The sequence below is a fragment of the Rhinoderma darwinii genome, chromosome 11 (genome assembly GCF_050947455.1).
Source record: "Rhinoderma darwinii isolate aRhiDar2 chromosome 11, aRhiDar2.hap1, whole genome shotgun sequence".
Taxonomy (NCBI): Eukaryota; Metazoa; Chordata; class Amphibia; order Anura; family Rhinodermatidae; genus Rhinoderma; species Rhinoderma darwinii.
The window spans coordinates 88188164-88211273 of NC_134697.1; the positions used below are offsets into that span (position 1 = coordinate 88188164).

The 23110-nt window shown below is 42.9% G+C and overlaps 1 protein-coding gene across 1 annotated transcript in view; it reads right to left on the reverse strand.

The window, feature by feature from the left end:
- Nucleotides 1-5213: 5213 nt before the first annotated feature.
- LOC142663000 (uncharacterized) overlaps nt 5214-23110 on the reverse strand; it is a 63964-nt gene continuing 46067 nt past the window's right edge. Inside the window, 8 exon segments of the mRNA XM_075841294.1 lie at nt 5214-7343; nt 7345-8680; nt 11936-12050; nt 12133-12324; nt 12429-12580; nt 17270-17390; nt 19581-19742; nt 20732-20829. Coding sequence (XP_075697409.1) covers nt 7229-7343; nt 7345-8680; nt 11936-12050; nt 12133-12324; nt 12429-12580; nt 17270-17390; nt 19581-19742; nt 20732-20829 — 2291 coding nt within the window. The 3' untranslated portion in view covers nt 5214-7228.

Below are 23110 nucleotides of genomic sequence, written 5' to 3' on the forward strand. Positions count from 1 at the left end.
CGTCCTAATAGTCCACTTTTGCGTCAATTACGGCGCAGGAGGTGCTAAGTACTAGGATATAATCAATCTGGTCCCGGAGCCTAATTCACATTTATTTAACTCAACTTGGACCTTATCTACATTCAATCAATAAAGTATATTAATTGATGTAAAAAATGTTTCCCTCTCGTTCTCATTTATGCTTCCATTTATGAGATGAGGTGGGATCATTATGTCACATTTGGTGGTTTTGTCCAGTAGTTCGGACTCGGTCTAAACTGGGTCTCTGTCAGCTTATCCCCCTGGTCGGCATTACTTAACGCCTCGATAGCAAATGTCTCTAAAAAACAGAAGAGACTGCTAATGTATTTTGGCTCTGCTGCCAGGTGGACTATTGATATAAGTTGGAAGTCACAATCAATCCGCTTTCAAAAAATCATTTTGATGTTGGAAGATATTCGGGGTTTTAAACATATTATTGCGACCTTAGAGGACAAAGTTCCTCAATATGAGGCTATTTGGTCACAACTGCAAGACTCGTTCTATGGAATGAACCCCTTGAGTGAGGGGCTCTAGATGACATGGAGATTTCCTGGGTTCCAGCTCATGCGTTTAATTTCCTCAACTCCCGCGTTCTTTCCTGTGATGCGCATGGCACAGGTAGTATTCCATTAAATACAACCTTAATGGTCCTTCCCTTCAGTTTAAAGCTTAGTTCATTAAAATTATTCTTAAGGCTCCTCTACCTACCATGTATTCTGTCATTGGTTCCCACATGGACCACAACTGAACCATCACCACCTCCTCCCATTAATTTATCCACCCGTTCCATCACATGCCGAACACTGGCAGCCACACCATTCGGTTGACAAATTATTCGATCAGTCTTCCTGATTATAGAATCCCCCATAACTATTAATAGTGTTGCTCTACCTGCATTACCATCCCCCCAAATACTAGCTGGGCTATTCTTCCGGCTGCTAGGAGGAGCTGTATCCACTAGGGCTGCCATTTCTGAGACTTACCTACTGTTTTTCCAAGCAAAATTGGCAGGTCGTGTGAAGATGCCAGAAACCGGATTGGCCTTCCTTTTCTTGGACCCTTTCTATTGCCCCTAACTACATTAACCCAGATACTTGCCTGGTCCTCTCCTGACCCATTCGTCCACACTCAATATCTACACCACTGCCTGCTCAGTGAGCAACATGCTCCTCTCAAGATTGTCACTTACATTCTGCTCCTCCAGATCTCTAATGCGAGCTTCCATGTGGAAAACATGCTCACGTCTTCCAGAGGTCTTCACCCTGGAACTCCGGCTCCAGTCGTGCATACATATAGCAAACAGCGCACTGAAGAAAACCTCCAATCTTGTTATCCATTATCCCAGTTACAAAGAACATTGAAAGAAAAGGAGAGCACTTACAGACTTTAACTGTTCCTTCCAACTCCACTTATACACAAGTCACTTTGGCTGAGATTCCACACAGCGTTTTTATGGGTTTTTTACTGCCGTTTTGTAGCAATTTTCACGTGCTACTCTGTTACAAACCACATGCGTTTTACCGCGAATCACCCTGCTTTTCCGATGCTGTTTTTGTCCGTGCTTCACCTGTAATAACCACAAGGCCAAAAATCGCATCGCAAAATAGGAGGTAAAATAAATACAATTAGGAAGCACATGAAAATCGATACAAAAGTGCGGTAAAAGGCAATTAAAATGCCCTGTGGAATCTCAGCCCAAGTCCAGCAAGCTCAGAATGAGTCCTGCAGTTTACATAAAGCACCAGAGAACAATTATCCCCTCCTCTTAATTAGGCGTACAGCAGAAAATTAATTAACAGGGCACTGTTTATGTACAAATTAACCTATATGTCGTGATGGTGCCCAGAGAGATTTTCTGAAGGCTCGAGGACTAAAATTTTCATGTCAATTCGAGAACACCGACTGATTTTTTTTATGTCAGATAGGTGTGTGTTTCACAATTGTGGATAAGAGTGCCATAATGTTGGTTTATACGGTTTCGTATCTGACAAAAAAAGACAAAACATTAAAAAAATAAGAGCTAAAAACTGAATTTCGGCTAAATTTACCATTCAACTTTTTGATATAGTTAAACATAACACCCGAATATTTAGGCAGATACTGACAGACACCAAAAAACCCCCAAAAACCTCCACATTTCCATTGCAGATACTTCCATAAGAAAACACAATTTTATTCTATATATATACCATTTGTAAAGAGCCATTCCCGCACACCAGACTGTAAAAAGGACATACCGTAGGAAATCGTGAACGACTAAAAAGTGTGCGCCTAAGTTTCTAAAAGAATTGGAACTGGTCGACTTGAAGAAAACAAAACTAAAAATAAAAACAATGATCTTAATAAAACTTTAATAATATAAATGGTCATAACAAAAATAGTTAGAACATAATATATTTTCTAAGACTGGTACAAATAACTAGGGTACATCACCTGTTTGGGGTAAAGAAGTTTCCATGATCATAAAAAAAAAAAAAAGTATTTACAGTAACAATTGTTGTACATTATAAAGCTGAAGTAATAGACAGTTAAAAAAAAGTACTAAAACGTAACATCATTAGACATACTGTATGTAATAAGAGAGTAGTATGGCGATAATGGGGGTGTCCGGGCACGGAGGAGAATTTCATATGATTGGTGGAGGTCCGACGCCTGGACCCCGCAACAATCACCTGCTCTGGCTGCCTCCGAATGCCCGTTCCGGAAGCAAACGAGTCTGGTCACAGTGAACAGGAGCAGAGTTGCTGTTTTGCACCACCAGGTACACACCGCCCCTGCTTCCGGCACTAAACACTGCATAACATCAGATGCCCGGAAAAAGCCGAAGCAGCGGATGGATAAGTCATCAGTATGAAAAACACGGAAAACCCCTTTAATTTCATCCATGGATATTATCCAAATTCCTTCTTCCCCCTATGAGGCAAAATTGTTCACAGTCACCCAGGGATTTTATTATTTTCCTCCCTATGTGTACAAAAGCTAGCTCTGGGAACATTTTAGATTGACATGCATTGGTCTTTTTTGCGGCAATCTTTTTCACAGTTTATTGGAGGTCAACTCTGCAATTAATAAAAATCAACCTTGGTCTCCCGCAAGTCATGAAACCCAAACTCTGCCCTCAGATGAGATGTAGATGTCATCTGCCTATTTTCTAGACCGTTTTTACTTTCGGCTAAAAGGAAATCTTCTACTTCACTAGAGCCCCCAAAAAACATTTAGCCAATGTATCAATGGTCAGCAAATCTTTACTTTCTTAAAATATATATGGCACGAGATGCACAAAGATTTTTTTTGGGAATACCAGGATCATGAATGATCAACTTGAATACCGGGCAATGTACAACTTCCTGTTTGATTGACTATTATCCTGTTTTGCTAAAGACACTGGGAGGGCGATTTATTAAAGGGGTTGTCCGGGCACGAGACAGTTTTTCATTCTGATGACCTATTCACAGGATGGGTCATCAGTATATGATCGGCGGGGGGTCCGACACCCAGACCCTGCACCGATCAGCTGTTTCGGCTGCCTCCGGGCACCGGTTGTTATGCACTGTATGAAGTGTTTGGTGTAGGAAGCAGATGGCTCCGTACACCACATAGCGTCCATGCTGCAACTCTGCTCCTATTCACTTGAATACAGTACTGCAGCTCAGCCGCTATACTGTGACCGGAGCCATCTGCTTCCGGCATGGACGTCTAGTGCCCGGAGGCAGCCAGAGTAGCCGATTGGTGTGGGGTCTGGGTGTCGGACCCCTGACGATCATATACTGATGACCTATCCTATCTGCAGCACCTTTTCTTTCGGTGCGTCTTCAGGGCTGCTGGTGTAAAGAATTGAGTGCATGAACCATTAGGTTGTGTGCCTATAAAAGTATTGATCTGGCAAAGTCATGGCACGGTTGTGTGGCCAGCTAAAAGGTAGAGAAAAAAAGAAAAAAAAAGTGTCTGACATGCCCAGCAAGCTCCGCCACATACAGCGTTCTTTTTCAAATTTTTGGAGAAAAATTATAAATCTGCGCACTGTGCTAAACTATAGAATAGACTGGTCATACATCTAAAAAAAAAAAGTCTAGGAGGGAGACACCACACTGCTACTATGTTCCCTATTGCATCCCCTCAAACTCTCCAGAAAATATATTATATATATTATAGAAGGACAACACAAAATTGTTCCAACTAGACAATACTGACTAATATTGGACACGCAGGAGTCACGTACCCGGACTTTAATACCATGGCAGATCACATACGTCCTTGGCTTTAAACGCTTGCCGGTATCTTGGGATCAGCATAGCTTTCAAAGACCTACGTAAATTTTCAGGGCACACCACTCATTTGAAGTCGTGAAGCTCCACGATCCAACCCTGTGACTCGAATTTGGATCATGGAGATTATTGGGGTATTCACTTCTGTTGGTTATGGGAAGATATGGGCATATAGACATGGGCATAAGGTGGCATGTATGAATGTGGGTCATGACTTTTTATGGATTTTTTTTACACAATGTTACATTATGATGTCAAATTCCTTGAAGTTGCCTGTGTGTGTAAAGTGCTGGGTGGCATTTTTTATAACGTGTAAGGGGTCTACTTTCATAAAATCTATGGGTATGGCTGTGCAATTAATTGAAGGAAAAAAGATCAAAACTGAAATTCAGCACAATTAAGACACGTCATCTTGCGAATTTCGGGTTTATCAATTAGTTTTACCCGAGTTAAAACTGTATCTACATCTTCAGGACACAGATACAGTTGAATCCATAAGGTAGAGCAGGGGACAATAAGGTCCCTGCTCTACCATTTACTATGTATCGCTGGATGTGAGGCAGTGACCTCATCGCGCCTGTCTGTGCCGCACAGGCCAGAGGGATTATTATTTTTATCAGGCACTATTGAGGCTGTGTGGGGCAGCTATGGGAGCATTTTACAGCATGGGGGACTTTATACTGTGTGGAGGGAAGCTTTGGGGCAGTTATGGGGGCATTATACGGTGTAGTGGCAGCTATGGGGTCATTATACTGTGTGGTGGTAGCTCAAGGGGCAACTTTAGGGGCATTATACTGTGTGAAGGTCAGTTACAGGGGCATTATACTGTGTGGGGCAGCTATGGGGGCATTATACTGTGTAGAGGTTGTTATGGGGGGACATTATACGGTGTGGTGGGCAGTTATGGGGGACATTATACTGAGTGGAGGGCAGTTATGGGGGCATTATACTGTGTGGAGGGCAGTTACGGGGGACATTATACTGAGTGGAGGTCAGTTATGGGGGGCATTATACGGTGTGGTGGTGGCAGCTATGGGGGGCATTATACTGTGTAGGGGCATTATACTGTGGGGGGTAGCTATAGGGGCAATATACTGTGTGGGGGAAGCTATGGGGGCAACTTTAGGGTCATTATACTGTGTGGGGCAGATATGGGGAGTTATACTGTGTTGGGCAGCTATGGGGCATTATACTGTGTGGGGGAGCTGGGGGGCAGATATGGGGGCAGTCATTGGGATATTATACTGTGAAGGTAAGTTATAGGGGCATTATACTGTGTGGGGCAGCTATGGGGGCATTATACTTTGTGGGGAGCACTATAGGGGCATTATATTGTGTGTGGGGCACTATGGGGGCATTATACTGCGTGTGGGCAGTGTCAGGGTGTGTATTATATACAGTAGTATACAACAGACTCAGGGGATAAATATTAATTCAATGGCGTAGCATGCAAATAGGGGTGTGGTATGCAAAAAAAAGGGTGTGGCCCAAACAATCATTCATCGATCGTAAATCGAGGTTACATGTTCAATTAATCGGGATTTTGATTAAGGTCATAACCGCCCAGCCCTGGGTATGGGGGTATAATATGATATTTTTTTTTAGATTTATAATTCACGTTTCATTTGGGAATAACAAAAGTGTGAAAATGGTCACAGGAGCGAAAGGGGATGATTATTATTATTACTAGATTAAAAGGACTAAAGTCTCTTAAAACGTATTTCTGATAATGCGCTCACCCCAGATCATGAAATAATGTCCATGGATGTATGCATCGAGTGCTCAGACCCTACTGGGCAAAGTGGAGATTCAATAGTAAAGAAATCTCAGGCACCTCGAATAGAATCCTCCGCAACATTACGACAGCGGTTGTTATAATATTAAGGAGCGTCCATTAAATGTTTTGAAGAGTATTCTATTCGAGGTCCCGGAGATTTCTTTACTACTATAGACTCTTATACCTGTGAGTGATTATTTCCCAGTAAAATCACTTGTGCCTGGTGAAGAGAGAAATTATGGCTCTGGTTTCCGGCCATAAAAAGCAATAAAGCCTAAAAATACCAATCTGTATGTTACACTCCATTGGTCAGTATTCTCCTCATAGATGCCAAAAACTTTAAAGTGGTTCTCCAGTCCTAAAATATTAATTGCCTATCCTCGGGATAGGCGATGAATATGTGATGGGTTGGGCTCCGACTCCTAGCACCCCCGCCGATGAAGAGGTGCCCCGACCAATCAGATATTGATGGCCTATCCCGAGGAGAAGTCCTCAATTTTTTTTTAGGACTGGAAAACCCCTTTAATGTGTGGTCTATACAATCTGTATTTTTAACATAAAAGTCAATAGAGTTTAAGGTTTTGTATTTTTAGTATTCCATGGACATCTACGAGGAGAATACAAATCTGGATTATTCATTTTGGTGGTTCTTCATTTGCCCCAAATACTCAAGGCACAAATTCACCGAAGCGTTAGAGCAGATATTTACCGATAAGCTTATCTTAAAGTGTAACTAAACTTTCATAAAACTTCCGACAGTGACCTGTCAGAGGTTTTGATTGGTGGGGGTCCGAGCAATGAGACCCCACCGATCGCTAAAAAGCAGCAGCAGAAGCGCTTGGGTGAGCGCGGAGAGGCTTTGTTTTTGATCGGCTTTTCTCTGAAAGCCGAGCAATTGGTGTACGGGCCCATAGACTTTCAATTGAGCAAAAAGCCGATCAGAAACGGAGCGGCTCAGCTCTCCCTTGACCGCTTCATTTTAGCAATCGGTGGGGTACTCAGTGCTCGGAACCCCACCGACCAATACTTCTGACATGTCAAACAGTTTTTAAAAGTTTAGTTAGCCTTTAACTCAGGCATTTTAGATGCAAATTAGACGGCATCCTCAGTTAGTAGATCTCATTGCAGAAACTACAGTGTCTACAGTCTAAATGTTAAAATGACTTCAAGATCTGTATTTCTGGATGAAACTTTCCCCATCTTTTGAACATAAAAATGGTTTCTCCCCCATGTGAGTTATTTGATGTCTCTCAAGAAGATGTTTAACCATAAAACATTTCAACATTCTGAACATTAAAATGGTTTTCCTCCGTATGAGTTCTCAGATGGTCAACAAGAATTGATTTCTTAGTAAAGCATTTCCCACATTCAGTACATGAAAAAGGTTTCTCTCCTGTGTGAGTTCTTTGATGTCTCTCAAGATATGATTTTCCTGCAAAACATTTCCCACAATCCGAACATATAAATGGCTTATCTGCTGTGTGAGTTATTTGATGTCTCTCAAGACGATGTTTCACCAGAAAACATTTCCCACACTCCGAACATGAATATGGTTTCTCCCCTGTGTGGATTCTCTGATGTTCAACAAGTACTGATTTCTTGGTAAAACATTTCCCACATTCTGGACATGTAAATGGCTTCTCCCCCGTGTGAGTTCTCAAATGTCTCTCAAGATGTGATTTCCTGGTGAAATTTCTCCCACATTCTGAACATAGAAAAGGTTTATCTCCTGTGTGAGTTATTTGATGCCTCTCCAGATGACGTTTGACCACAAAACATTTCCCACACTCCGAACATGAAAATGGCTTCTCCCCTGTGTGAATTCTCTGATGTTCAATAAGAATTGATTTCTTCGTAAAACATTTCCCACATTCTGTACATTCAAATGGTTTCTCTCCTGTGTGAGTTCTCTGATGTCGCTCAAGATGTGACTTTCTGTAGAAACCTCTTCCACATTCTGAACATAGAAATGGTTTATCTCCTGTGTGAGTTATTTGATGTCTCCAAAGATGATGTTTCACCATAAATAGTTTCCCACATTCCGGACATGAAAATGGCTTCTCCCCTGTGTGAATTCTCCGATGTTCAATTAGAATTAATTTCCTGGTGAAACATTTTCCACATTCCAGACATGAAAATGGCTTCTCTCCTGTGTGAGTTCTCCGATGTTCCACAACAGCTGATTTCTTGGTAAAACATTTTCCGCATTCGGAACACGAATATGGTTTCTCCCCTGTGTGAAGTCTTTGATGTTCAACAAGAATTGATTTCTTGGTAAAACATTTTCCACATTCTGAACATTTAAACGGCCTCTCATTTCGGTGCATTCTCATGTGCATGGAAAGGTTACATACATTTTTATAATGTCTCCCACATTCAGAACATGTAAATAATTTATTCCCACTACGACCTTTATCTTGTGTAATAGTCTGTGATTGATCGGATGAGGGTTCCTTGTGAGTAGTGGGGTCAGATGACAGATCTTTACTGTGAAGGAGTGATGGTATATTTTGGGAAATGGAGTGTTCCCCAGAAGTATGGTGAGTGATATCTTGAAGTTCTGCTTCAGAATTTGAAAATAAAGGGTGTTCGACAGAGAGTCTAGTGCAGTCGTCTGCTGGAAGTGGAATCAGATTATATTTTGTTTTAATTTTTGAAATGCAATGATGTAGATATTATACAACAATCCCCTTTCCCCAGTGCCTCCCATGCAAATACAAGAAAAAAAATTAAAGTTATTATTCGTGATAGTCAAGATAAAGCTTTTTTTTTTTCCCTATAACAATTACATGTGTGGAAAAGCAATTGAATAGCCACACACATTGCGAACATAAAACCGATCACACAGGTAATGTCTATAGACAAACACTGGTAGCAGTATGGGAAATACTGAAGAGATTAGGGACTTAAAACGTGGCACGGTCATAGGCTGCCAACTTTTGCTACAGCAGTTAATGAAATTTCTATTTTGCTAGATTTTCCCCGGGTCAATTGTATATGCTATTATTGTGAAGCGGAAGCGTCTAGGAGTAACAAAAGCTCAGTCGGGCTCTTCCCGCATTGATGCTAATACACAAAATTTGGAGCAAGGTGAAGGCAGTGATAGGTCTGGAGGGATACACAAACTACTCTCCTATATGGCGTAATCTGCATTATAAGGAATTTGATAAACTGGAGGGGTTTGAAGGGTGGAGAACTCAAGGTGTGAGGGTTATAAGCCAGCTCCTTCAGAATATTTCAGGATCTCCAATCTGCCACACTCCTCTTTCTATCAACATCTTCAACTGTATCATTCTTGGGCGTTAAAGAATAGTCACGGTCCCCGCAGTCCGTAGTTTTAGATTTGGTAGCCCGAACGGGGGGGGGGGGGGAACGAGAGGAGTCATTTCACTGTTCCATACATGTCTACTGGAGGCCAACCTTAAGACACAGCCTCTGTCCCTTAATAGGAGAAGGATGTAGGACCTATAGAGGAAGAGGTTTGGCAGGAGGTCCTTCAACAGGTTCCTAAGACCTCATTGAGTGAAATGTATAGATTACCCCAGGTATATCTCTTACACAGGGTCTACAAAACCCCATTACTATTATACAACATGGGCTATAAGCAAGACTCCATGTGCTACAGATGTGGTGAAGATGAGCAGACCAACTTCATGCGATGTGGCGCTGCGCCAGACTTGGTATATAGCGGTCATATTGATTTGGATCCTGTGACGTGTATCTAGGGTTACACTGCCAAGTTGCCTGTGATGGAGAATCAGCCACTGGCGTTGATGCGCCTTTTGTACCAGGCGAGAAAATAAACTGCTTCCCACCGGAAAGATGCAGATCCACCTAGACTCTCTGAATTTAAAACAAGGGTTAAAGAGGCTCTGTCACCAGATTTTGCAACCTCTATCTGCTAGTGCAGCAGATAGGCGCTGCAATGTAGATTACAGTAACGTTTTTATTTTTTAAAAACGAGCATTTTTGGCCAAGTTATGACCATTTTCGTATTTATGCAAATGAGGCTTGCAAAAGTACAACTGGGCGTGTTGAAAAGTAAAAGTACAAGTGGGCGTGTATTGTGTGTTACATCGGGGCGTGTTTACTACTTTTACTAGCTGGGCGCTCTGATGAGAAGTATCATCCACTTCTCTTCACAACGCCCAGCTTCTGGCAGTGCAGATCTGTGACGTCACTCACAGGTCCTGCATCGTGTCGGCACCAGAGGCTACAGTTGATTCTGCAGCAGCATCAGCATTTGCAGGTAAGTAGCTACATCGACTTACCTGCAAACGCTGATGCTGCTGCAGAATCATCTGTAGCCTCTGGTGCCGATGTGTCCTCGCTCGTCTGACACGATGCAGGACCTGTGAGTGACGTCACAGCGTGATCTCTCGAGAACACGCTGTCTGCACTGCCAGAAGCTGGGCGTTCTGAAGAGAAGTGGATGATACTTCTCATCAGAGCGCCCAGCTAGTAAAGTAGTAAACACGCCCCGATGTACGCACATAATACACGCCCAGTTGTACTTTTACTTTTCAACACGCCCAGTTGTACTTTTGCAAGCCTCATTTGCATAAATACGAAAATGGTCATAACTTGGCCAAAAATGCTCGTTTTTTAAAAATCAAAACGTTACTGTAATCTACATTGCAGCGCCTATCTGCCGCAACAGCAGATAGGGGTTGCAAAATCTGGTGACAGAGCCTCTTTAACACAATTCTGAGAATGGGGAAATAGGTTTATGGAAAAAGGGGCACCCCTAAAAAGCTTGATGATCTGTGGTTCCCTTGGCTGGACACTCCGGGTTTAGCACCAACAGTTCTCCTAGTTGGCAGAATTCTCCCGGTGCTGGCCTTGCCTATGGGGGGTGGGGTTGCGGGAGCCGCTAGTCGTCGATCCTCCTTTCTTTTTGTAAAATTGTAAAACTAAATCTGGGCTGCTTTCTGGATCCTTTTTGTATCGGACTTGTATGGGATATATATGTGTTTACTTTATGTACATTGAGTGAGAGAGGGGTGAGGCCATTGTATGTCACATGCCATTGGAAATCAGCCATCACGATGTTCTATGGAGGACTTTTCGATTTGATACAGTAGAACATTGACACCTTCAGCTGCGTACGGCTTCTCATGAGCGTGGGGGGGGGGGGGAATGGGGTGCGGGGGAGAGCTTTTATGTTCGGTTTTACTTTTCTACATGTGAAAATCTTCGATAAAAACATTTTTGGATTAAAAAAAACAATCACCTGGCCTCCTCTGATTGGTTGTTTGGGTCAGCTGATGTCTAAAACAGACTGAAACCTCAGTAAGGAGGTACTTGCGAACAATGTCCCTAAATGGGAACCTGTCAAGCTGAAAAAACAGTCCGATCTGTGGGCAGCAGGTTATAGCGTAGTACCGGAGCAGATTGATATATCGTTTTGTGGGAAAAGATTCAGTAGAACTTGTAATCTATTGATCTAAACTTCTGCTCATTTTGGGCTTAGAAGTCCAGTGGGCGGTCCTACTCAGTGATTGCCAGCTAGGACCGCCCACTGGACTCCTAAGCTCAGAATCAGCAGAAGTTCAGATCAATGAAATACAAGTTATACTGAATATTTTTCCCAAAAAAATATATAAAATCGATCTGCTCGGCTCTTCCTGCTCTATATCATGATCCCCACAGATTGGGCAGCATTTTCAACGTGATAGCTTCCATTTAAAAGAAGCTCAATGGCATTGGAGTAATTGGACCAGCAGCTTGCTCAGACTGTTGGCCCCAGGCTCAGTGACTGCTCTGGTAGGCTTTATTCTCTTTTTTCCTGGGATGCTCCTCCAAACATAATGACTGATTGTCTAGTTGAGCCTCAAAACTGCCCCATCCTTCACAATCAATCTCCACTTACCAAGTGACATGCAATACTCCATCATGACGTCCTTGTACAGATCCTTGTGTCCTTCTATATACTCCCACTCCTCCATGGAGAAATAGACGGAGACATCCTGACACCTTATAGGAACCTGACACACAATGATACAGTCATCATCCCGACACCTTCATAGCGTTACTATATAATGTCCCAGCATTCCCGGTAGTCCTCACCTCTCCAGTCAGCAGATGAACGATCTTGTTGGTGAGGTCCAGGATCTTCTTCTCATGGTTTCTCTCGTGTATCAGTAAATGAGGTGGAGGCTTTTTGCTGGCGCTCCGAGTTTTGATTGATGCTCCAAACACGTGGGGTCGACTGGCGGAGGTCAAACACTCACCTGATATCCTCTGCACTACTGCATAATCCTGTGTATGAAAAGAGAAAAAAATTATATCATAGTCCCCAAATCCTTCCTTTCTCCAGTCACGTTGCCGTTCTGTTCTTATAGATAACGGATCGAGTCCCTTACGTCTCCAGTCAGAAGGTAGACGATCTCCATGTAGAGGTTTAATATATTCTCCGTCATCTTGTTTTTGCCTTTATTCGGTGGATTCCCCAAAGAAATGTCTTGTGTCTTGTAAAGGAAACCATCAGGAGACATCAGTGCCGGGATATTTTGTACTGCGATAACGAACAAAATAGGCAGAAATTTAAGTAAAGTTTTTGGGAATTCGCTCTTTAGTGGTAGAAAAAATAGATGAAAAATATATTTTTCAAACAGGTGGGTTTCCCGTTTCTTATTTGGTGACAGAAAACAAAAACGAACGTACAGCCCTACATTCAGGCAACAAACCAAAGTGAGCTCCGCTCGGCTGAGACCTACCTAAACCAAAGTGAGCTCCGCTCGGTTGAGACCTACCTAAACCAAAGTGAGCTCCGCTCGGCTGAGACCTACCTAAACATGGTTTCCCTTCACTACCAAGCACCCGAAACAGAATCACAATCCGTGTGTTACCTCACACAACATGCAAAATGTCCAGCAGGAGGCGGCAGACCTCAGTACTAGGCGGAGTGCCAATGAGGCGGACATGCTGCGTAAAAGCACTCAGCTAATCCGCTCTGTGCGCCGCAGGGAATTCCGGGCGAAAAACCGCACCAAATACTGTGGTGCAGTTTTTTGCCCGGAATGTCCGCTAAAAAAAAAGCTGCAGCACGTAGCTGCACTGTGATTGGCTGCAGCGGTCACATGGGATGAAACGTCATTCCTGGAGGCCGTGCTGGAAGGAGGAACCAAGATTTCTGGGTATGAGATTTTTTTATTTTTCTGAGTTGCATTTTTTGCGGCGGAATCGCTACGAACCCGCCGCAAAAAACGATTTGTTGCGGGTTTTACCACCATGTTGTAATCAATTAGGAAACCCCGCAACAAATACGCGTTTACGCAATTACAATGGACATGCTGGGGAATACAATTCTGCGCTGCAGGTCAATTTCTGAGCGTTTTTTTCCGCTCAGTATTTACGCAGCGCGTGGAGGACATTTATTTGATCTCATCCACTTTGCTGCTACTGTATTTGCTGCAGATTTTCTGCAACAAGTTCAGTTGCGGAAAATCCGCAGTATTTATGCAACGTGTGAACTGACCCTTACCGTTTCCAGACTAAGGCCCGATTTACACGAGCGTGTGCATTTTGCGCACACAAAAAACGCGGCGTTTTTCGTGCGCAAAAGGCACTTAACAGCTCCGTGTGTCATCAGCGTATGATGCGTGGCTGCGTGATTTTCGCGCAGCCGCCATCATTATGACACTCTGGTGAGAACTCAGGTGAGAACTCCGCTCCATCTACCTGATGATCCATAGTTTGACAGCTGTTGCGCGATTCACGCAGTTCGCACGGAAGTGCTTCCATGTGACCTGCGTGGTTTTCACGCACCCATTGACTTCAATGGGTGCGTGATGCGCGAAAATCGGCAAAATATAGAACGTCATGAGTTTTACGCAGCGGACTCACGCTGCGCAAAACTCACGGACTGTCTGCACTGCCCCATAGAGTAATATAGGTGCGTACGACACGCGTTAAAAGCACGCGCGTATATTACGTTCGTGTAAATGATGCCTAAGGGACAGGTTCTGTCTTATAGCTCCGTGATGAGCTGAATTGCAACACCTGAGAGCGGAAGAGAAAACCCTGGACTGACCAGGAAAGGAATGATCGGCCCCGCTCCCAACCTGCCAATCATTCCAGAAAAATCTAGCCCCAACTCGGAAATGACCAAAGTCCTTAGTGAACTAGTCCTTTCTGCTTTCCTGGATTTGGGGGGGGGGTTGTTTTTGTGGCGTCCATCAGGCGGTAAGAACGACATATTCACCTTATTCTTCAGGTTTATACGATTACGGCGATACCAAATTTATATTTTTTGTTTTATCACTTTTAAAAAAAAAAAAACTATTTGCTAAAAAAATTATCTTTTGTGTCTCAATATTCTGAGAGCCATAACTTTTTTTATTTTACCGTCAACTTAGCGATATGAGGGCTTAAATTTTGCGGGGCGAGCTGTAGTTTTCACGGATACCATTTTGGGATATTTGCAACTTTTTGTTCACTTTTTAATTAATTTTTTTTGAGCGCTAAGGTGACCAAAAGCCAGCAATTTGCATGTTTTATAATTTTTTCTTTTTACCGCAATCACCGAGCGGGTTAAATAACGCTATATTGTGATAGTTCGGACGCGGCCATACCAGTTATGTTAACGTTTATTTTTTTTTGAACATTAATTTAGGGGGAAAATGGGAAAAGTTTTTTTTTTTTTTTACATTTTGTACTTTTTTTAAACATAAATTAACTTTTTTTTTTATTAGTCCCCCTAGGAGACTTGAACCAGCGATCGTTGGATCGCTTGCATGATATACTGCAATACTAATGTATTGCAGTATATCGTGATACGGACAGTCTCCTTTGAAGCCCGGAGGCAGTGCTTCAAAGGAGTACAAAGAAGGCCGGCCTGGGGGCCTTTATTAGGCTGCCAGAACTGCCAGAACCACCATTGTAAACGCAATGGCTTGTTTGAGGGGGCGCCCTCCTGATTCTAACAATTTAAATGCCGCAGTCACGATTGACCGCGGCATTTAAAGTGTTAAACCAGCAGAATCAAAGTGAACTTGATTACGTCCGTAATTAGTGCGTGTGAACATACCCTAATAGTACGTCGTATGTCGCCAAGGGGTTAAACCCTTTCGGGCTAAATATAACTTGTTGATTCACTATTGTTTTTTGGGGAGGAATGGGGAAAAAACCTTAAGCGATTTACTGCGCGGTATAAACCACACGATAACTATAGTCTCTGGGTCAGCACGATGACGGCGATAACTTATAGTTGTTTTTTTTAGGTTTTATTACTTTCGCACAATAAATCCCACTTTCTAAAAAAATGATTTGGTTTTGTGTCGCTGCAAGAACCAGGATGTTTTTTATTTTCCGTCGACGTAGCTTTTTTTTTTTATGTCGGGATGAGTTGACGTTGTAATTGGTACCGTTACATATGGCGGTTTGGTGTTTTTTAAAGTTTTTATTGGAGAAAAAGCAGGGCTAAATAGAGTAGATAGGGAGTGGAATACAACAGGGGTTAACGGAGATTTAGCGTGGCTCGGGTTAGACAGCCGCGTAGGGAGGGGACTGGGAAAAAACATGGACCTAAGAAAAATAAAAAAGGTGATGGTGAGATGAAATGTATGCTGGCGAATAACAGGAACCTGCTGGATGAGTGGCAGGACTGGGTAACTAATGTGGAGGGACAGAAATGATAAAAACAGCAGAGCGGTTATCATGGGGGGTTTTGAGGATCCGGACATTTATTGGGACATAGTGGCCGCTGGATGTGCTAAAAGTTTTTATCCGCAATTCAAGACAATTATTTCACTCAGTTGGTTGATAAAGCAGAGGGGATAATGTGCTGGATCGGGTCTTATCTAATAGACCAGACAATATCAGATGTGGAGGTCCGGGAGCACTCGGGCAATAGTGACAACAATATGGGAAGTTTCCAAATTATATTTAATAAAAAAATGTGAGTTACAAAAACCTGGAATCTTAGGAAAGCAAAATGATGTAAATTCGAGAGTGATGACGGTAAGCGGGGAATCATATTTCTAGCGACAATATTAAAATTTACTTGGAGATTTCAACCCAAATGGTACAAGTTATTATTATTTCATTTTTGTTCCGTGAAACGTCCAATCAAGAACTAGTGTTTTTTCTTCCATCTCCCAATCTTGTTGATGGAGGTCGCTTGGCGACGTATCCGCAATGGCGGAAGACACATGAACGGCAACCAGAACGCTGTCCGCAATTTTCACTGTCCCATAGACTTCTATGGGCGAGTCTATGCCGCAAATACGGACAGTAAAACAACATGTCCAGAGTTTTTGCAGCCCGGACTCTTGGCCCCCACACAGATCCGTGAACATTAAGGTGGTGTGCATGGGGCCATATAAATGAACGAGTCCGCTTATCGCGCTTCATAGGTCTTCTGCAGACCGTACACTAGTAGGTAGATTATCCAGACCATGAATATTGCAATTTATGATTATAACCAACAAACTAGTAGGATGAAACCCAAAAGCACCCCATCAGTGGCATACTGGCAATGAATGGCTGCTGCGGAGCTCTGCCCGGGTCTCTTTCCACACCGAAAACAGCACCGGACAATGCTTCACTGACTACGATGGTTTTCATCACATTATTTCAAACAACACTCCTGATTGGCTGCTTAGTTCCGAGATTCACCAACGGCCATAATTTTTTAACCCAGCAAAAATGTTTGCCCACCAGGTGAGAACTCCGCTCCATCTTCCTGATGATCCTGTGGGACATTGTGATTGCCCGCTGGACAATCCTGGGAATAAATAGGATTAAGACATTTGCCTGGTGTCTCTCTCATACTGGAACCTTCAAGGAGGCGTACACAGCGACTTCGAGTCCTTTTACATGGGCCAATATGGGCTGTGAAAAAGTGCGCCAATCAACGAGACAGCTCTGATCGGTTGTGAATGGGGACCGGCGGTCGTTACTCCGACCGCTCGTCCCCATACATTTCTATCACGTCGGCAGCACAGTCTACACACCAAGATGTGATGCTGAGAACATTTATTGCTGCATAAACAATACAATCAGTCGATCAACAAGCGTTTCCCTGTTAATCGGCCGATCGTTGCCCCGCTTACATAGGGCATTAATCATCAACGAGCGTTCATATGAACGCTCATTTTCCCGATCATTGGCCTGTTCCATTCTTAACATGTAATTATCATGATGAGTATCTCTTAGTGACTTTCAAAACTGCCCTTTACGGTCAATGAAAGCCTCTACTTACCCGGTGATGTGAGGGGCTGGTGGTCCTCCGTCATGACCTCCTTGTACAGATCCTGGACTTCCAAATACTCCCACTCCTCCATGGAGAAATAGACGGTGACATCCTGACATCTTATAGGAACCTGACACACAATGATACAGATTCAATGGACAAAAACAACAACCAAAAACAGCCACAGTTAATACAATCATCACACATGGCATTAGTAATAATAATTAATGTCTTCATAAAGTGCCAACATTATCCCACAGCGCTGTACAATAAGTTACGGGGTACAATGACACACGAGGTGCGTCCCAAAAGTAACGAGAATGATTTCCAAAAAATCCTTTAATTACAAAAACCTTCAAAGTAAGTCCCCTGGGACTGAACACAACGATTCCAGCGACACTGCCGTTCCTCGTAGCGGTGTTGGAAGTCTTCACGTGAGAGGTTGTTAAGAGCCCTCGTCGCGGCTGACTGGACACTTTCAACACTACCAAAATAGCTTCCTTGCAGGTGAGTTTTGATTTTGGGGAAACAAAAATAAGTCACACAGTGGCAAGTCGGGGCTATAGGGTTGGTGAGGAAGGGTAGAGAGGATTTCCTGTGCCAAAAGCTCCCTCACAGCCAATGATGTGTGATTCGGCGCATTGTCATGGTGGAGGATTCCCCATTTGGCAATAACAGGGCGCACTCGCAAAACATCGGCCCAATCCAGAGCAGCCTTGATAACGGCCACATTTTCATTGGTTCTTGAAGGTCATCCCTGAGCGCTGTTCATCTTTAACGGCTTCCCGTCCTCCCTTGAAGGCTTTGTGCCATCTGAAAACGCCAAAGCAGCTTCCCCATACAGTATCTTCAGCATCTCTAAGATTTCCGAAACGTTTTTTCCAAGTTTTACGCAAAATTTGATTGCGTAACGCTGCTCCTCTGCATTTTTGTGTGTGACGAGAGGGATAAAGAAAAGGGTTCACTTCTGTAACGTGCCGACGTTTCGAAAGGCTCCGGTCAACCGAGTATGGTCCGGCCGTATACTTGAGATACTCCTGCAACAACCTCCATCCCCACGTTCCTCACGCATCCCTCTTGGGGAGCATAAAGAAAAAAACATTTTCATTGCTTTTGGGACGCACCTCGTATAATTACAATATAAACCTAAGAAGCTCACAAGGTTACAATCTACAAGTAAAGTGGATGATACAATAGGAACAATAGTATTTGTTACGCTACTGATCCATCTATTATAAGCAAACCAAATTAAAATAAGTATACAGAAGTGTAGACCCAATTTAGTTGACCAGCCAATAAGTAAGTTTCCCAGTAATCAGAAGAGCTATGAGTGGAGATTGTCTAAGGCAAGGTATTGTGCTAGGCTTCCTTGAACATATGAACTTTCAAATCCCTCTAAAGAAAGGGATAAGCTTTCCAAGAAAGAGGAGCAGCACGGGAGAAGTTTTGGACCCGGGATTGGAAGGCGGTTACCACGGATGAAGACGGTGGTTGGTGCTTAGCAGAGTATACGGTTAGGCATAAATAGAAGGACAGATAGATGGGTAAGGGTCACGGAGGGCCTTGAATGCTGGGGTAAGAAGATTAAACTGAATTGCGGAGGACATGGGTAACCAATAAAACGACTGGCGGAAAGAAGCGGTGTTAGCGGATTGGTTCGGAAGACAGATTAGTCTGGCGCCTGTGTTCATGATAGATCACACTGGAGCAAGCCTATTGAAAGGGAGACCAGTCATTATTGAGTTATAATAGTCAAGGGGAGAGATAATAAGAGTTTGGTTACTACGACAATTCATTATTTCAGTGGTTTCCGAAAGCGGTATTGATTATAAAGGTGGCCATCCATACACATTAAATTGCCAGCCGAATCCACCAAAATCGAGTTTTGTCTAATGTGTATGGGCACCTTAAAAAAGACACAGATTCCTATTTTATAAGAAAAGTTGAAGTCCTAATATAGGACCGACATCGTTGAAGGTCTTTGGGTTAAGGAGAAACCGTTTCCATTTTTTCTTTTACATCTACATTAGAAAAGTTTTCATGATCTATCCATAGTATTAACTGGGCCGTCCCATTGGGACATTCTTTGTCCGTGTGCCCTATTAGTGAATTCCAACACCGGAAGCAAAAGGCGGCAGAGACTGAAGGTGAAGAAACAAAAATGATGTGAGGTTAGTAAATGACAAGTTCCAATTTTTCAATTGGAGGTCAAGAAATACTTAATTTGAATTGACAGATATCCCTTCATTTACCACCAGCACCAATGTCACCCTCATCATCCAGACTTGGTGTTCCCATATTATGTCCCTACAGTGCCCACCTCTCCAGTCAGCAGATGAATGACCATGTTGGTGATTTCTAGAACCTTCTGCTTGTTGCTTCTCTCATTTATTAGTGAGGGAACTGGAGGCTCCATGACGGACTCCTGGTTCCTGCTCCATCCTTCATCCTCATCCGATATCTTCTTCACTACAATGTAATCCTGTGCAGAGAGACATTCATTTCACTTTATATATTCTCCTTTTCTATCCAGTCACATCCCCTTTTAACTAAAGCCGTGTCCACATCACATCTACCCGGCGTACACACGTTCATAGGGTGAGGGGATGTTCACAACGGCTGAAAAATGGGAGGCGGAACGCCTACAAACATCTGCCCATTGATTTCAATGGGAAATACGGCGTTGTGTGCCGATGGGGTGTTTTTTTTTTACGGCTCATCTTCAAATAAAGGTGCATAAAAAGATCCCCCTGTAAAAAGAAGTGCATGTCACTTCTTGAGCCGTTTTTCATTGACTCTTTCATGGCACTGCTTTTTTCCGTGAGCGTTTTTTTCAGCTTGTGGGAAAAAACCGCCTCCGTCTCCCATTCAAATCAATGGAAGGCGTTTTCGGAAGTTTTTTGGCATGGTTTCCGCATCAAAAACAGGGCCAAAAAAAATATCTGTATGAACATACCCTTAAAGGTGATGGATGCCACTGTTAGGCATTAGTCACAGCCTTTGTTTAATGTATATTCTAAGCATATGCCAAAAAAGTAATGTGAATGGGGTCTAAATGAGATTAAAATGACTCATGAAATAATTCCCAAAATCCATGTTTTATCAACAGAGATAAAAGTGATGTCATGAGGCACAATTCCCAGAATCCCTCACCTCTCAGGTCACGTCCCTGTTTATATAATAGAGATGAGTGATGTCATCTAATATGGTTCCCAGAATCCCTCATCTCCCTATTTTATTAATAAATGAGTGATGTCATCTAATATTAGTTCCCAGAATCCCTCACTTCCCTATTTTATTAATAAATGAGTGATGTCATCTAATATGGTTCCCAGAATCCCTCATCTCACTATTTTATTAATAAATGAGTGATGTCATCTAATATGGTCCCAGATTTCCTCTCTTCTTTAGTTACCCCCCTGTTCTAGTAATATAAATGAATGCTGTGATGTCATTCTCGGAGTCCCTCACCTCTCCAGTTAGTAGGTGGAGTATCTCTAAAGTGACATTTAGAATCCTCTCCGTCATGTATTTCCGGTTCTTCTCCATCTTTACCGGGTCAGTCAGGGCTCATTTTCTTGTGAAGGAAACTTTAGGAACCTGCAAGGGAAAAAGGAGGAGGAGTGTTAAAGGGAAAGTGTCATCAGAAAATAAAAAGATTTGAAATCAGGATTTTATTTTAAACAGACGGTTTTTAGAATTTTTGATGGTCATTTTTTTATGGGACTATCCACATAAATCTTCAAATATTCCAGTTTTCACGCCACAACAAGCTGGTTTCCGGTTTACGTAGCGCACTTGAAAAGTGTCCTGTGTAAACTGAGACCAGATGACATCATTATTACTAGAGGGCTAAGTATTGGGTATAGAAAACTCTTGTATACTGCTGGAGACCTAAATAATATATACTATATACATAGATAAGGCTCCGTATGCATCTCCACGCCACTCCCTGGTCTCCGGTGGGCTATACTCCAGTGTTTAATGGCACCATTCAATGTACCATATAAAAGGTACTGGCAAAATGGAAAAAAGAAAAAAACTTTGATGGTGGAATATGAAAAATATCAATCATCCATTGTTCTCGGAGTTTTGCTTTTACGGCAATCACCGTGCCGACACAATGACATTTTGACTTTACTCTGTGGGTTGATTCAATTATGGCAACACCAAATGCATCGTTTTTTAAAAAAACTTTTACAAAATAAAAAAAGATTTGTTAAAAGACAAATAAAATATATTTTTTTTTCCGTGGATTGTTTATTTGTGGGGCAAGCTGTGATTTTTAATGGTACAATTTTGGGGTGCATACAACGGTGAAGGCGGTAGCGGGAAAAAAACCAATGTTAAAAATGGCCGAATCGCAGTTTGACACTTCAACCCCCAAAAAAATGTTTAGAAAAAGTGATCCAAATGCCAGACGTTCCCCAAAACGGTATTAATAAAAACGAGGTCTTTTCACGTACAAAAAGACGCCTTATGCCGCTCTGTACACAGAAATATATAAAAAGTTACGAAGGTCACAATATGGCGAGACCATCTTTTGTTTCTTTCAAACTTTTAAATTTTTTTACAGGTACAGAACAAAATCAATATAAATTTGGTATCTCCGAGATCGTGCTGACCCGTAGAATAAAGAGAACGTCTCGTTTTCACCGTAAAAATGAAATCCATAAGAAAATGGCGGAACTGCTGTTTTCCAATTCCACTCAATTTTTTCACAGCCTCCCCAGTACATCACACACAATACTAAATGCTATTATTGGAAATACAACTTGTCCCGTAAAAATGAAGTCCTCACATGGCGGTGTCAACAAAAAAAAAAAAAGTTATGACTTTCTGAAGGCCGGGAAGAAAAAAACAAATGCCTAAAAATTACAATTCGTCTGGTCCTGAAAGGGTGAAGTGCATGTGAAATATTGACCTACATTTATGTATTTTGGGGAGGTGCATCTATATACAGTTGTGGGTGTGGATAGTTCCTACCGCTTCATTATTCTTTATTACCCTAAACCGAGTGCCGTTTATTCTTTTCCAGGTTAATCCCCGTCTTTCTTCCCCTCGATACCATTTAGTCGGGAGGCTACGTACCTTTTGTACTGTGTTGGGGGGGGGGGGGGTCTTTCTGAGATCTAACCTTTTGATTTGTGGCAGTCCCTGCTGATGAAAACCATCTCCACCGCACCATGCTGCCACCACCACACGATGCTGCCACCACCACGCTGTCACCACATGATGCTGCCACCGCACCATGCTGCCACCACCGCACTATGCTGCCACCACATGATGCAGCCACCACACGATGCTGCCACCACCACGATGATGCCGCCACCACCACGCTTTACTGTGGGAAAGGTTTACTTGGAGTGATGCGAAGTGTAAATGTTTGGCGCCACACATAGCATTTCCCATTCCAAAAAGTTACCAGCGAGCCCTTTTCCACGTGTTTGTGGGGTCTGCCACAGTCAAAATGTTTTTTTTATGTTTTTCTTTAACCCCATAGCGACATCTGTTGTACAGTTACGTCAGATGTGCGCTACCCCATGGTGGCGAGGGCTCAGAAGCTGAGCCTGCGCCATTCGTAGCGAGTGCCAGCTGTTTCAAACAGCTTACACACCGCTGCCGGAGAGAACTACGATCCCAGCCGTGTAACCCTTTGGATGCCATGGTCAATAGCTACCGTGGCATCTGAGCAGCGAGGCCTCATGCACACTTCCGTCAGCCATTAAGGACGGTCCTGCCACGCACGGGCTGCACACGGACGGCTTTTATTTCACGGACCAAATTCAATTAGAAACCCGAGAGTGTTCCGTCAAAAACGAGCAGGAGTAGGACCTGCCCTACTTTTAA